A 14,514-nucleotide genomic window follows, 5' to 3' on the forward strand; every position below is an offset into this window, starting at 1 on the left:
TTTACCTGAATTTAGCATCAAAATCATTATTCTTTTTCGAGGATATTCAGTGATTGACATATACAGTATATGGTATTTTTTGTTACAGTGAATACATATTTGTTAAGCACAAATCGCGTGATAAGACAACTTTGCAGACCATGGAGCTGGTGACTAATTCATACTTTATAACTCCCAAAAAATGCAATACATTTGTGGCTATATTAGTACAATTTTGGATGCCACTGCAAATTCAGGATGCAATTACACCCACGGCAAGGTATGTTTTTAATGCCAAAATGTATTATGTCCTGATAAGGTTAGACAGTAGCAGCAGTATGCTAGATAAGAGAACATTAATTTTTCATCAGCAGCCGCAGGGGCACGAGAGAGAGAGAGAGAAAAAGCATGAAGAAGATAATGCCTGTGCTTATTTTATGCTGGCTTGGTTGATTTCTCTGCGGGCCCAGAAAGCATTATTACGAGGCTGGATGAATACAGAGCACTCCCCCGAGACGCAACGTGCCACTCGGCTCTTCCAAAATGAGACCGCGGGAAACCCCCCCCCCCCCCCCCAAAAAAAAAAGAGGGGACGACTTCATTGACGTGGTAAATGTCACTTCCTCCTCTTCCTTTCACAGTTGAGCGGTCGGGTGTTTAAGAGGCGTCGGGCGCAGCCAACAAGGAGTTAGTGGCCGGGCTCCTGTGCCGCGGGTGTGGTTGAGCGATGGTCCGCGTTGAGTGCACGCGTCAGACGGCCTGCGAGCGCGTCGCTCCCCGTGGCGCCGGGTGAGTCTGGTGGATGGGGTTGTGCGCTTTGACATCGGCGGGCGGCGAAGTGACCAGAGCAGCCTTGAAGGTTTAAGGTAAAAGCCGGAGAACAGGGCGTTAGCCACGGGGTGTTTTTTTTTTTTCGGAATTGTTGCACGCATTGATACACAAACAAATACATGCAGATGTAATGCCAGTGGGTCAGGTAGGGTCCCAGTCCTGCAGAGGGATCTAGATTATGTGGAGATTTAAAGCTCTTTGCCTGGATTACTGGCACATTCTCTGCTCTCATCCCAACAGCGCGATGCTGCAAAGGTAGGCAATCCTGCACCGTTGTAACGTGATGAATTGATTGTGCCTTGACCGTTGCATCACTGCCACTGTACAGATGTGTCTTACGTGCGACGGGTTACGTTAGACAAATGCGTTAGGCATGAAATAATATTTGTGCAGATTGGAATTGTTGGTGCTGTGAGTTATTGTGGAGGAGTACATCTAGACAGATTAAGCGCGTGTCCATGTAGCCTTTGTTCATTTATCAACAGCATATATTTGTCAACTTTTTGCAATTGAAAATCAAACACAAGCTGCTGTTGGATGTATTGAAACCAAAAGGGGTTTCAGCTGAAAATTAAACAATTACTCTTTGTCGAGGGCAATATGCATCGAAAATGTAGATTTGTAGGTAACAATTGTATAACATTCTGTTTCTTTGCAAGTACCAGTAAATGCAATCTGAAATGTTTGAAGAAATGCATAAGACTGATGAAAGATGTTTAGCTGCTCATACAGTGTCATTTTTGGTACAGCAATATCTCTATGAATGTATGCTTGGAGTATAATCCGTCTGAAAAACCCCTTCCCAATGACAATTGACACTGGAGCAAATTAAAACAATTGTGTAATTTTCTAGTTTTTACACATTCGTATAAATATCAGGGGCAAAATCATATGCATATACATACTGAGAGTTTGCGCATGATGGAGATTTATCAAATATAAAAAAAAATATCTGTGATAAATAAGTCAATATTTTATTTTTATTGTGGCCAACAATTTCCAAAAGAGCTCGCCAAATCTTTTTCTTATGTGATACAGAGCTGAAATAAAAAGAAACATAATCAGTATTCAAGACGCAATCTTCCAAGAGGACTAATTACAAATTCTGACTGCAGCCTCCGTATGAAATAGAAAATCAGGGTCATAACCAGACTTTTTTTAACCTCCTGCTCTGAGCTTTGAAAGTAGGGCCTCTTATCTGCAAGAGGAAATATCCATGTCACGATAGAAATTCAATAATGCAGCTGGCGCAATGTGAAAGGTTCACGTCTTGTCAGAGCTCATCTTCCGTGTACAGTACGGCAATTCTTATTTGTTTCACAGCGGGCAGCTTGGGACCGGTAAAGCGATAGCTCATTTGGGGGGTGGGGTAATGATAGAAGCCCCAAACGAATAAAGAAAATTCAAGAAAAGTGAGACTTGTAATAATACGTTCGAGGGGCATAAGGTAGATAATTATCATTGTTAAAACAGCATGCTGCCTTAAGAATACAAACTTTGCTGATGAAAGAATCGCAGTAGTTTTTTTTGCATATACCTCTTCAATTGCTGCTTGAAAATACACCACAGGATTCGCTCAAATGTAGTCGGATTTCCTGCTCTGTTTACAGCACTGAGCCATTCATAGGGAATTTCTCATTTATTTATTAAGGGTGCGTCTATCCATAAGACAACCAGTGTTGACCCTCCCCCAAAAGTGGTACTGATTGTATCGACCCTAGAAGGACGATGGGCTGAGTCAACCCCCACCCAGGATTTTAACTTGCAACCTTTCGGATTTCAAATCACTCAGTCAAGTGCTGTCCCATCTGGCTAGATCTAGAATCACTATATGGCCTTATATTGAGACACGTATTATATATACACAATATAGCTACAACGGAATCATTTTCCGATTTATATTGCCTATAACAAGGTTTTTATATAATGTTTGAGTGTTGACAGAGCCCAGAGTTGATTAAAAATAATGGATAACCTCTTCATGAGGAAGTCAACAGTGGTTTGCCCTATGTGGTTGATGCCGCCCCCACCATAGGAATGTGGAATTTCCATCACTGGCTCAAGGCTGTTAACGACATGGCGATATATGTTCTGAGATATTCCTATCTTACTCAATGGTAGGATGTAAAGTGGATACGTAGTTTTATTTGTCATCTGCAAGTAAAGGTCAAATTTGTATTCAATTACTAGCAAAAACAAATGTAACTTATATGGAATTTGTGATTAAGCCGGCACGTACACTTGAAGCTATCATGAATGTAATGCATGTTGACCTTCTTCCACACCATACGTAGCCAATCATGCTAATCGGAGGTGCGGGAGAAGGGCAATACACTTCACACAAAAAAACAAGCAGTGTGTGGCACAATTGTAATTAGCTATGATGCATCTTGTATATATGGAGCTTATTACATATTCTCAATCCCCGTGAACTATGCCCCTAAGCGATCAGAGGATGTTTAATGCGTGGGTAAAATTCACACAAAAGCTACAGGAATTTGTTTGGCGCCTGCTGGTGAATGTTAAAAAGCAACGGGAAACGTGTTTTTAAAATCAGCGCTAATGTCGACGATAGAAGCGAGTATTTAAATGAGTTTACACATAATTAGAAATTTATCCAATTTCAAGCGGCTTATCACGCCAATGTTTATGGCTTCGGTTCGCGTGGCTGCTTGCGTTTGTATTTGGCAGGAGGAGCGGGTTAGGCAGTCATTTGCATGGCAGAGTGCACACGGAAGTGATAAACTTGACAATAAGCTGCTTGCCATGAAGCTGACAATTACGTATAAGGAAAACTATTGTACATTGTTGTATTAACATTTTAATTGTGGTGACTTAAGCAAATTACATATATTTTTTTTGGGGGGGGGATTATTATTTTTACATGTTTAATGTTTGAAATGCCTCGAGGAGTATACGTTAAAATTTAAGATACTGCACAGGCAGTGGTGCACAAACACAAAATATAATGAGAAAAAAAACCAACCACATTCATTATTAACGCTGCCTTATAACAGCGAATTTAATCTGGTCCATGCAAGAAAACAAACCTTAAAATTGGCCATTATTTCAGCCCCTATAATCTGAACAACTTACAAATTCTATCAAAAAAACTAATGAATATCAAATACAGTTAAAACTGGCTTTTGCATACTCTGAAAGGGTATTTGATTCAATGCGAATTGATGCAGTCATCCAATTCCTCATAAATCAACTTCTTAATACAAAGCATATAGAAAAAAAAATCAGAACCATTTATAAAAATGAAACAGCTACGCTGACATTTAATGAAGAAGGTAACAAATCACATATGGGAAGAGAGGATCCAGGAAAGGAGATACCATCTCATGGAGGCTATTCACAATAACATTAGAGCATGTCTTACGAAGATTTGAGCTGAGACACAAAGGCATGCACGTGAATGGAGAAAGTATTAACCACCTCAGACTTGCTGACGGCAATTGCCTTAGCAACCAATGACGATGAACGACAGGAAATTATATATATAAAAATATTTAACAAAAAAAAGTTGCTAAAATACATATGAGAAAAACTATTGTCACAAAGAATACTTTGCAAAGATATGCAAGAATTGTAGAAGGGGGAATAATTGACAAATAGTACAGAATATATACAGGGTGCTTCAAAAATGTTTGAACACTTCTGAGAATTTGCAACAATAGCACAAGAAATGTGCTGCCTCTCGGCTCTGGAGACCACCTGGAGAAGATTCTAGGCATGTGTTGACAATGATGGCGAACAAGTGGGAGACCCTTTGACTTTTTGAAGCTAAATTTTGACTTAAAACTTTCGTGACTGCAGGAATTCATATTCTTTGGTTCTTTTGGTAAAGTCACGTAGATAGAAAAAATAACATTAAAAATAAAAACCACGACGTTTCGATCGCAACACAAGCGGTCATCATCAGGAAAAGGGGGTTAGCCTCTAAAGGCAAACTTTTATAAAGGTTTAAAATGGGCGTGGCCCAAGTGTCAACAGCATGGGCGGGGCAGCTAATGTTAATGTCAGTGATGGTCAACGATGGCGCTGGTGATGAGTTTCCACCAATTAAGGGGCTGCCAGGTAAAAATGAGCATGTTAATGTAAGATAGGAGAGTGGCCTCCACGGCGAGCGTGCTGAGGTGGCTATGTCAATGTGAGAGATTAGCATGTTGATGTGAGATCGCAGAGCCGCCGCAACGTCGAGGTCGCAGCGCGGAGGTGGCTGTGTTGGTGTCAGAAATTTGACCTGTCAATGTAAAATCGGAGAGCCTAACATAACAACTAACATCGGAAGGTGGCAGGATGGGAACATCACAGCCAGTTGACGTACATTTGTTATCATGTTACAATATATTATCCGTTATTTTTGGAATTAAAAACGATAGTCCCATATAAATGGTTACATTTTTTTAAGCACCCTGTATATGCTTTGTACAGTTATTGAATCCTGCATAGACCAGGGCTTGATGATGGTGACGATGATAACATGAAGGTTCATAGTAGGCTCATATTTGAGTAAATAGCTCATCTTTAGAGACGATAGGAAACAGAGAAAGAAAATAAAAGCTAGCTATGTTACTGTCTGTGACATTGCAAAGTTAATAAGAAACTATTGAAGTAGGAATGCCAATTATAAATATAAAAAATAGCCACCTTCACCATTAGCGATGCCTTACAACAACAAATATATATAATATGAAAAACATTCCCCTATGAATAAGGGCCATTCTCATAAATATTAGCCTAACGTGTAATTTGTTTCTGGTATAATGTCTTGTTAATGAGTAAGACGGTGCGTTATCCGTGCTCCAGATGTACAGTTTGCTAAGTTTCACATGACCGAGCCACCATTACTGTATGCCCAAACATCTCAAACAAAATTCAGGTCTCTCTGTGAAATCCCAGACGGTCATTGTCAGGATCGGCTCAGCTCCTTTTACTTAGCTGAGCGGTGGTGGAGTCGTTTACACCAAATGCTAGGTTATTCCAACATATAGAGCAGCGTTTAAGTCAGTGGAATGTCCTCATCTTATATCGTACAATTTAGCTCATGTTCTTATCCCAGTTAGCAAAGACATTGTATTTCATTTTCCATCACCGTCATATTTTTGGATAAGCGAGGTTAGGTACAGCCCCAGTAGCGTGACTCTCTTTAACGGAGGAGGCGGCGGCGGGGGGTGGGCATACAATAACTCAGGGGTGGACGGCACAGTCAGTGTTATACAACCTTGAACCAAATGTTAAACGCTAAACAGAATGAGTGGTGATACAATCTGCTTTCGTCTATGGTGCTTTCTACTCGAGCTCTCGCACCCTGTGTGTATGTGGAAAGGCAGCGATGTCCATCCGCTTTAATTGCCACTGGTGTTGCATTTTGCATCGACGTTTGTTGTTACTTGATTGTTGGTAGGGGGACTGAGTCCACTTCAACTCCCTTCAATGCTATGGCGCTGGTCATGTGGTGTTAAATTTAGTTCGATTTGAGGGTGGTTTGATCATCGCCCTTACCAATGCGATGATTATCTATCTGGGTAGATAGAATTACAACTTTGTGGGGAAATCAACAGTGGTTGCCATGTGGATAGCCTCACCCGTACCATAGGAATGTGGAATGTCCACCACTGGCTGAGGGCTGTTAAACAGGAGATGGGGACCACCTCAATCACTTGGACTTTTTTTATATGCAATGGTGGTGCCCCAGTGTCACCACTGTGCCACACGTCTCCTGAAAATGATGTACAATACAGACCAGTCTGCCAGAGCAAAACAATGCACATGTGCATGATTTATGTGCAAAAAATATAACCGAACTCAGAAATTAGATTGCGGGACATTTAATTTAATATCACCATTTTGGCAGTCCATTAATTATAATGGGATTTTCTGGCGAGGGCAACCACCCTGGAGATGGAGCAATGACCTCAGCTCATGTTCAGAAGTTAGATGATTTGTGGAATAGTAGGAGCGTGAGAGGTTGCAACGACTCATGAGGGCTTCATCCAGAAATGGATAGATTTTGACCGATGATGATGATTGAATCTGACATTTGACTCACCATTTAATAGTCACCGATAGGTACAGCTTTTGGAAAAAATCTAAACAGTGTTTATGGAGATTTTTTTTTCCAGAAAAAATGCCTTCCTGCCACACCCGACAAGAGCTAATAGAGTAATTTAATTGCACAATTGAATAGCCAAGTAGTCTATGAGCTGGCTAAACGTTAAATTTCGATTTAAACCTTTCGTGACTGCAATGATTCATCTTCTTTGATTCTTTCGGTAAAGTCACGTAGAATGAGAATAAAATAATGAATTGATAAAATAAAATAACGCAATAATATTCTCACGACGTCTACCAGACAGTCTCGTCCCTTCACCTGATGAAGGCCGCTTGTGTTGTGGCCGAAACGTCGTGAGAATATTATTGTGTTATTTTATCAATTTATTATTTTATTCTCATTCTACGTGACTTTACCGAAAGAACCAAAGAAGATGGCTAAACGTTGTTAGTTGATTGCAATGTCCCAGCAATTACTGTGCCGTATGCTGTAAGGTGGACCTTTAAGACCACATGACAGTCACAAGAGTGTACCAATGTCTTGCATCACGGCCTTAGTTACATTTATAACATTGTTTGTAAATAAATAGCTAAATTTATACCTGTTTTACATTTTGTATTTAAAGCTTTCGTGACTGCAGGGATTCATGTTCTTGGTTCTTTCGGTAAAGTCACGTAGAAGGGAAACAATAAACAAAAAAAACAGTAAATATATTTATTTGTTTCAAAAATAAAGTCATCCAATTCTGGATGTCACTATCTCCCACACTGTCAGTGAAAATGTTGTCAAGGTCAGCCAAACTCTTCATGCGATTTTCCCATTCCGGCCACATGAAGCGAGATAGACAGCCTATTGTAAGTTATAAAAATTACTTCCCTTGCATTTGTGGGAGTGAAATGTTTTATTTTGTTGATGTTAGCCCACAGAGATGCCGAATTTTACTGAATGTTGCAAGCTGAAAAGTCATTGTGATGACGTTGTTTCTTTTTAGCATGAAAAAATATGCACTAGTTTAAGAAGATATTTATGCAAGATTTTTTGTGGATGCCAACATTTTAAAAATCCTCATTAATAAGGCAAAAGCACAGGGCAAGTTGTGATGGCACAACTCTCATGTCGTCACAACACATTTAAATGTAACTGTTATAATTACATTCCATACATAAACGAATGCACACACATGTGCACCATCATGCATATATATTAGTACAAAGGTAAAGATTCCCTATAGCGTAAATAGACTGTTGGGGCAAGTGCTGTTAGCGAGCATCTATGAACGGTAGATGTGCTTGAGGTGGTGATATGGCCAGAACCATGCCCAGGTGACTTTATATCCCTAATGATGACGTTCACACACTGCACCAGGTACACATTTTAGGCTGAGTGGACTCAGGGGGGGGGGGGGCCCAGGACAGGTATAGATTTCACTTGCCATTGATGTTAGCCATGGCTGGAAATCAAACTCAGGTCGCTGGGTTCATAGCGCATTGTGCAAACGATTGCATCATATACTGTTTATACTCGCATAAACACACTAATTGATGCCATAATGCAAAGAATAGAGGAATGTTTCAGGTTCATTGTTATGGTTGGAGACTCACAGAGCCAGACGAATGCCCAATTATAATCTCGAGGCTCATTTTAATTCTCACCACTGAGTAAGACGATATCAAGAGTGGTACCACAAATGTGTAGCATTTAAAATGTACATTTCAAACTCATTACATATAAAATGCCATTCTTAACAGAACAATGATAACAGTGGACACTATACCCAATGCTTCATAGGTTAAAATCAAAGTCTTATGCTGGTTTTTCAAGGGATGCTCAGATGAGTAAGTGCCCCTATATTCAAAGCTCGCTAGTTCAAAACGCAATTCCTCGCTCCAGTGCCAAGCGGTGACCTCTCTGTAGAAAAAAAGAGTCGTGGAACTCCCAACCGATCAGTGCTGGGTCAGTTATGTAGGATATGGGGCAGCCTAAGTTTGGAGAAAAATACGTTTCAAACTGTCATCGTTAAGCAGTGCTCTGGAACCTATAAAGATGTTCAAAGGTAGTGGCTCTTTTTTATCATCAGCCATGGTCGGCCCACTGCTGGATGAAGACTTCCCTAAACCACCACCACCTATCATGATACTTTGAAGTAACAATCCAACTTGCACCTGCATATGACCTGATTTAGCTTCATTTTAGAACGGTAGGTTTTTTAAGCTGAAGCTAAATGTATCAAGAAAACGTACCCATTAACTTTACAATTAACCCATTCCTTAAAATTAATAAAAGGCACAAGTAAAGGCGCAGCCCCGTATTTTATTGCTCATACCACTGTGGACAGTAGGGTCTCCACGAGAGGATATTTTAGGTCTACTCTTCCATTCTAGCCAAATGTCTTGGAAGTGATGGGAGCACCCATACTTTACTGCCACCATGCTCGACTGACCAAGCTACGAACGGTGGAGCGACCACCTACACTCCTGGGTGAACAGACATGGGATTATCTAAGACCATTTTAAAACTCGCAACCTCTGGATTGCAAGTCCAGTGTACTAAGCATTATACCACTGAAGCATCCCCAAATGTAGTATTTGTCACTTAATTCCATACTGTGTGTTAATAATAATAATAATAGAACAAAACTTAATCTGGGTTTCAATGAGTTTGCTCCCAAAACGAAGTCTACAGCTGCTGCTGCTGCTACTGTGGAGCCTTGTGGCTCACATCGTAGGGTGTTGGAGGCTCCTGTTACCTCTGAGGGTTAGGGTCACCAAGCCAATCACATAAAACTTGCCCAATGCATGAGCTTCCCCAAAAAGGTGAGTGACCCTCTCACGCGCAGCTGAACGTCTATGCTATGATCGGCACACAGAGCAAACAGATGCAATTATATTGCAGACTTTCATCTCGAAACGACTTTTGGAGGCCAGACTTTGCACAACGATGGGAGCGGAAAGGGCAGGGTTAGCGTTAAGGCTGGGCAGGGGCTGGTGGGCAGAGGGGGTGGAGAGGAGGAAGAGAGGGGTGGAGGTGAGTTGTGGGGGGGGGGTGGTTCTTAAGGAAACTGGGCCGTGTTCCAGACTCAGTGCTGACAAGTTCCAACATCTGTTAATTGTCAATGGTACAGTGCAGAGGGCAAGCGGATAAGTTTACATTACACGAGCTGCTTACTCGTTGTATTTTGTGTAAACCATACGGCGTATTTCCATGAGCGAAGTCGCGTGGTCACCCGCGTGAGTCACCTTTCGTAAAGCCTCGCGAGAAATAAGAGAGGGGCTCTTCCTTTGGAAACAATTTTGTTAAAGAGCTCCAGCGGACGCAACAACAACAACAACCAACAACAACCAACAACAACTGCCGTAAAGCTGCCATCGTGACTTGGCGGTGTCGGCGCGTCAATGTCACTTTGAAACCCGCTCTCGGCTGCTCGGGAACAAAATAAATAGATTCTTCGCCTTTATGTCTCTGGCGAGCAAGAATCGTGGCCACATGTGGAAGATGTGCATAGGCGTGCGCACGCTCAGGTAAATCTCGCATCGCAAGAGTTTATTTTTTGAAGTTTCCCCCCCCTCCCCCCCAGGGTGAATGTGATGATTAGAAGTAAATCATTTGTCTCGCGAAATTACGGGAAGGTTGGAGAGGGGGGGTGACGGTGTTTATTATTCTGCTTCATTGACCCTTTGTCATATCACAACATGCACCCGCAAATGTGTAACAATAGACCTCGTACTAAAGTCTCAAAATAGTGCGTTTTATATTGGTCTCCGTTGCGCAGCCAAACGAATGTGTTTATGGACAGTACCCACTTCTATTGTATTGTCGGAGATTGTAACGCGTTGTGGTGGAAAATTCGTTTGTTAACAAACAAACAAAAAAAACGTTCCTCCACGCAGTCTTCCGTGGGGCTCATACAATAGTTAAAAAAATTATAATGTAACACCCTCCAAGAGATTGAAGATAGTGGTTTTGCGGGGTGGCTTGCCGATGCTAATCTCGATCTTATCCTGCCAATTTCTGTCCTGACAACGTTTGTTCTCGATGACTATCTCTGAGCCACACCACTCTCAGCATCCCTGATCGACGCCGATCCCTCCGTTGCCTTCGGGATCTTTACCTATCATTAATTGAACACCTGTATTTTTATTTTTTTAAAATCTTGCCTTGAAGCTTTCGTGACTTGCGGGAATTCATCAAACTTTGGGTCTTTCGGTAAAGTCGGCGCAGATAGGACAATGAAGTAATACATAAAAACGAAAATAAAGTGAATACAATGATACAAAATATCACGACGTTTCGATCGTAACACAAGCAATCGTCATCAGGTGATATGTTTATTATTATTATGTATTATTCTTTTATTCACTTTGCTTTATTTTTTTATTATTTTATCGTTCTATCTACGTGACTTTACAGAAACATTCAAAGAACCTGTATTTTTGCCACTGGATCATATTGCTACCTACTTTTGTGTTTTATAGGTAAGATAATTTAGCACGTAAGCTGAACACAGGTCCGAAGGCCCAAAACGCCAAGTAGCCACCAACAAGCAGCAGCAGCAGCACTATTATGGTTGTATTTAATTGAGCAAGACTGATTATAAGATCTGACGAATGTTTAAAACAGTATATATTACAATAATAAGTAAGAGTAACTGTCAAGTGAGGGATGTGTCTGCATGTTTTTTTTTACGTCTTAACTTGTATTTACTGCACACACGTACAGTGTACATCTGAAAAAAACGTTGGGTACGAATTCCCTTACACATACTTTTTAATGAAAATACTGTAAATTAATGCAGCATTATTCATACCATAACGAGTTTATTAGTAAACGTGTATGGATTTGAAACTCCAACGCTGGATGAAAGCCCACCCCAGGCCATGTCGAGTCACGCTTCAACCTACGATGACCAGCGTGGTGAAGTATGGTCAAACAACCACCATGAATGACACGGCATGGGGGAGGCCTTCATCCAGCGGTGGATTGGCAAAGTAGTATAAGTGAATGTTAGTTTAACACGTTGTAGGCTTTCGCGACCAATATCCATAATACTGTATAGGTTTGTTTGGGGTGAGATCGCATAAATATATAAATGTGTCGTTAAAACCCACCACCACCCGACACAGCCAACTAGTAAGGTTGGTCACGTAAAGAGAACGTGGCCAATTCGTCACTAGTACAGCACTAGTGTGTAGTATATAGTGTAGTGTATAGTGTAGTATACTAGTACAGCACACCGGTGTTTTGGAGAGCCACGCCACAACAAGTTAATGTTATTGTAATGACCCAAGAGGTATGGATCTTGGAGTATGCGTATCAATCGCTTAAAATCAATAATCTGATGTATCAGTATGATTGCATGTATTTAATCACTGGCACGTGCAATGCATCTTGATAACCCCTACGTGTGCATTGTTTGTAATAGATTCACACGACCCCTGCAGCTACTCGTGGTCAAGAAACACACTCACCACAATATCTTAAATCGTCATTGATTCTTGAATCAAACTGACAATTCACTGACTCATTGCAGTAGGGTAGCAGGGTAAATCATCACATCTCTACTCGTAGATTATTCATTGTTCAATTCCCATGCTCTCGAATGAAAACGACATGTCAGCCTATACGTTGTGGTGATATCACCTGATTCACGTAAAAACACTTTCGGGAAGAAGGTAAGCTGACCTATTGTTTCAAGGCACATGGTACATACAAGAGTCAGTCAATATAATAATAGGGTTTTTCCCCTTTTCTTCTGGCAACAAAACTGAAACCTTTTTACAAGGATTCATGTCTGCATTAACCACAATACCTGCAGTCAAAATGCAAACAAGAAACATACTATGATAATATATGCATTGTCCTTGAAATTGACCCACGTGCGTGGATCATTCTGTTATGTCATGTCATGTCCAAGCGCAACAGCGAGGACGAATGCATAATACAGTGAAACTGCTCTCTTATCTTCATTAGTATTTGTAACCTACCAATGTCTGCAGCCAGGATCAATCGATGACAATCCTATTGCCTGTAGATATTTAACAGGTGAGATGCGTTGCATCGTTAATTTCGCCTGTTTGATCATATTTCTCTTGTCCGTATGCATCTGTGCAGATAGGTTTTTTTTGCGGTTAAGCCATAGTCCCCACATACCGCTCGTATCAATGCGGATAAGAGGAGCGGCGACTCACTACTCTGTAGAGTAACTTTGGTATAAACGCTTGTTACAATATGAACAGCGCATTGAAAACGCGTGCTATTTTATGTACTGTTTACAAAGTGTCTTCACAAATCCACGCCGAGAAACACGATGATTGACAGAGGGGTGTAAATTATTTTTCGATCGTGTATTTAAATAGAGGTACTGCAGTTAAGTAGTTTTCAGTTTTAAAGGCACAGTTTAACAAGACGACACTTGCCACCATCCTTCAAACATATTGGTGAAAAAGAGCAAAGTTTTTGTTTACGTTACTGTATAATATAATGTTTATGCAAGAGCCAGTGGCTTATGGGACCCCGGGGTCCCGCCATAAGGTTCATATGGAAAAGCGCGTGCAGCATCATGGACTTAATCCGATGTTTTTTTACAGCATCAATCTGGTACATACATGTAACGAATCCAATAACCCAACAATCAAGAAAACTGAACAGTTCATGTGATTTTCTGCCAACCTACACGCTTTGCCTTAAATTAAGCTATTCCTCATTGTGTTCACAAATCAGAGGTTGGTGGCTCAGCCTGCCAGTCTAGTCGGACACAGTTAAAATAAAACCGTCTCGTTCCACGCGGTGATGCGTCCTGCCAAGTTGCCACAACCCATTTCTCTTCAAAGAATCTGCCACTCACTGCATCCACCACTGACACCGCAGGAAACTCATTCTGCATTAGGAAATTGGATTGCAGTCGCTGGCTCCTGGTCTGTTAAGAGTATGATAAAGTAAATTGAATGCAATTCAGAAATGTAAAGGTCAATCTTAAACCCGTTTGCCTTTGCTGGGGGAATAGGGCGTCCTGTTACATTTGCACGTTCGTGATGGTGTTGTCGAGTTTGCTTGAGGCCTCTCATTAAGAGTGTGGAGTCTGTGATCCTGGGTTAGTGGCATTGATCACTCTTGGTGCTGCATCCCTTAGTGGCCAATTGCTCTCCAGCGTGTCTATTTATATACATTTTAAAAAAATCAGCTGCCGTAAGCGTGGCTTTACAATCCTCGCATGGTCAGACACGTTTGTTAGCTTTGTGGAGTAAATTAATGAATGTTTTTATTTTGCTCTGTACCCTCTTGGAGTTAGATGGTTTCATGACCCTTACGAATGTATGCATGCGTTTTTTTACATATGTGTGGCCTTATGGGATATTTTTTTTAATTCAAAACAACTCAGATACATGCTAAGCTGGTAATGAGATGTTCGTGGGATTATTGTGGAGATGAATGACAGTGCCATGTGCAGCCACTGTGAAAATATTCAGAAAACCACAAGCAATGCATGATACATTCTAAAGGCATTCCAAGTCTTAGCTGTTACATGTCATAAGGCTCAGCCAGTGACTATTATACAGAAATGGTTTATGCATATATATATAAATGTTGCAGAAGAGGCCAGTTTGGTTGCATGCAATATGAACCACTGCACCACATTTATTCTGAAT

At 40.9% G+C, this 14,514-nt stretch overlaps 1 protein-coding gene across 5 annotated transcripts in view; it reads left to right on the forward strand.

Annotated features, from left to right (window-relative positions):
• LOC116949342 (IQ motif and SEC7 domain-containing protein 1-like) overlaps positions 1-14,514 on the forward strand; it is a 267,850-nt gene that overhangs the window by 182,523 nt on the left and 70,813 nt on the right. Inside the window, exon 1 of one of the 5 annotated variants that reach the window (XM_032966539.2) lies at positions 625-1,065. The exons of 3 other annotated variants lie outside the window; for them this stretch is intronic. In XM_032966539.2, the coding sequence (XP_032822430.2) occupies positions 989-1,065 (77 nt within the window). In that variant the 5' untranslated portion in view covers positions 625-988. Of the gene's footprint in view, positions 1-624; positions 1,066-9,932; positions 10,390-14,514 lie in introns of those variants that run through there. One more of the 5 variants, XM_076072078.1, reaches the window with a different exon arrangement.

The sequence above is a fragment of the Petromyzon marinus genome, chromosome 36, assembly GCF_048934315.1.
Source record: "Petromyzon marinus isolate PM22_M1 ecotype Great Lakes invasive population chromosome 36, UKy_Petmar_22M1.pri1.0, whole genome shotgun sequence".
NCBI classification, from domain to species: Eukaryota; Metazoa; Chordata; class Hyperoartia; order Petromyzontiformes; family Petromyzontidae; genus Petromyzon; species Petromyzon marinus.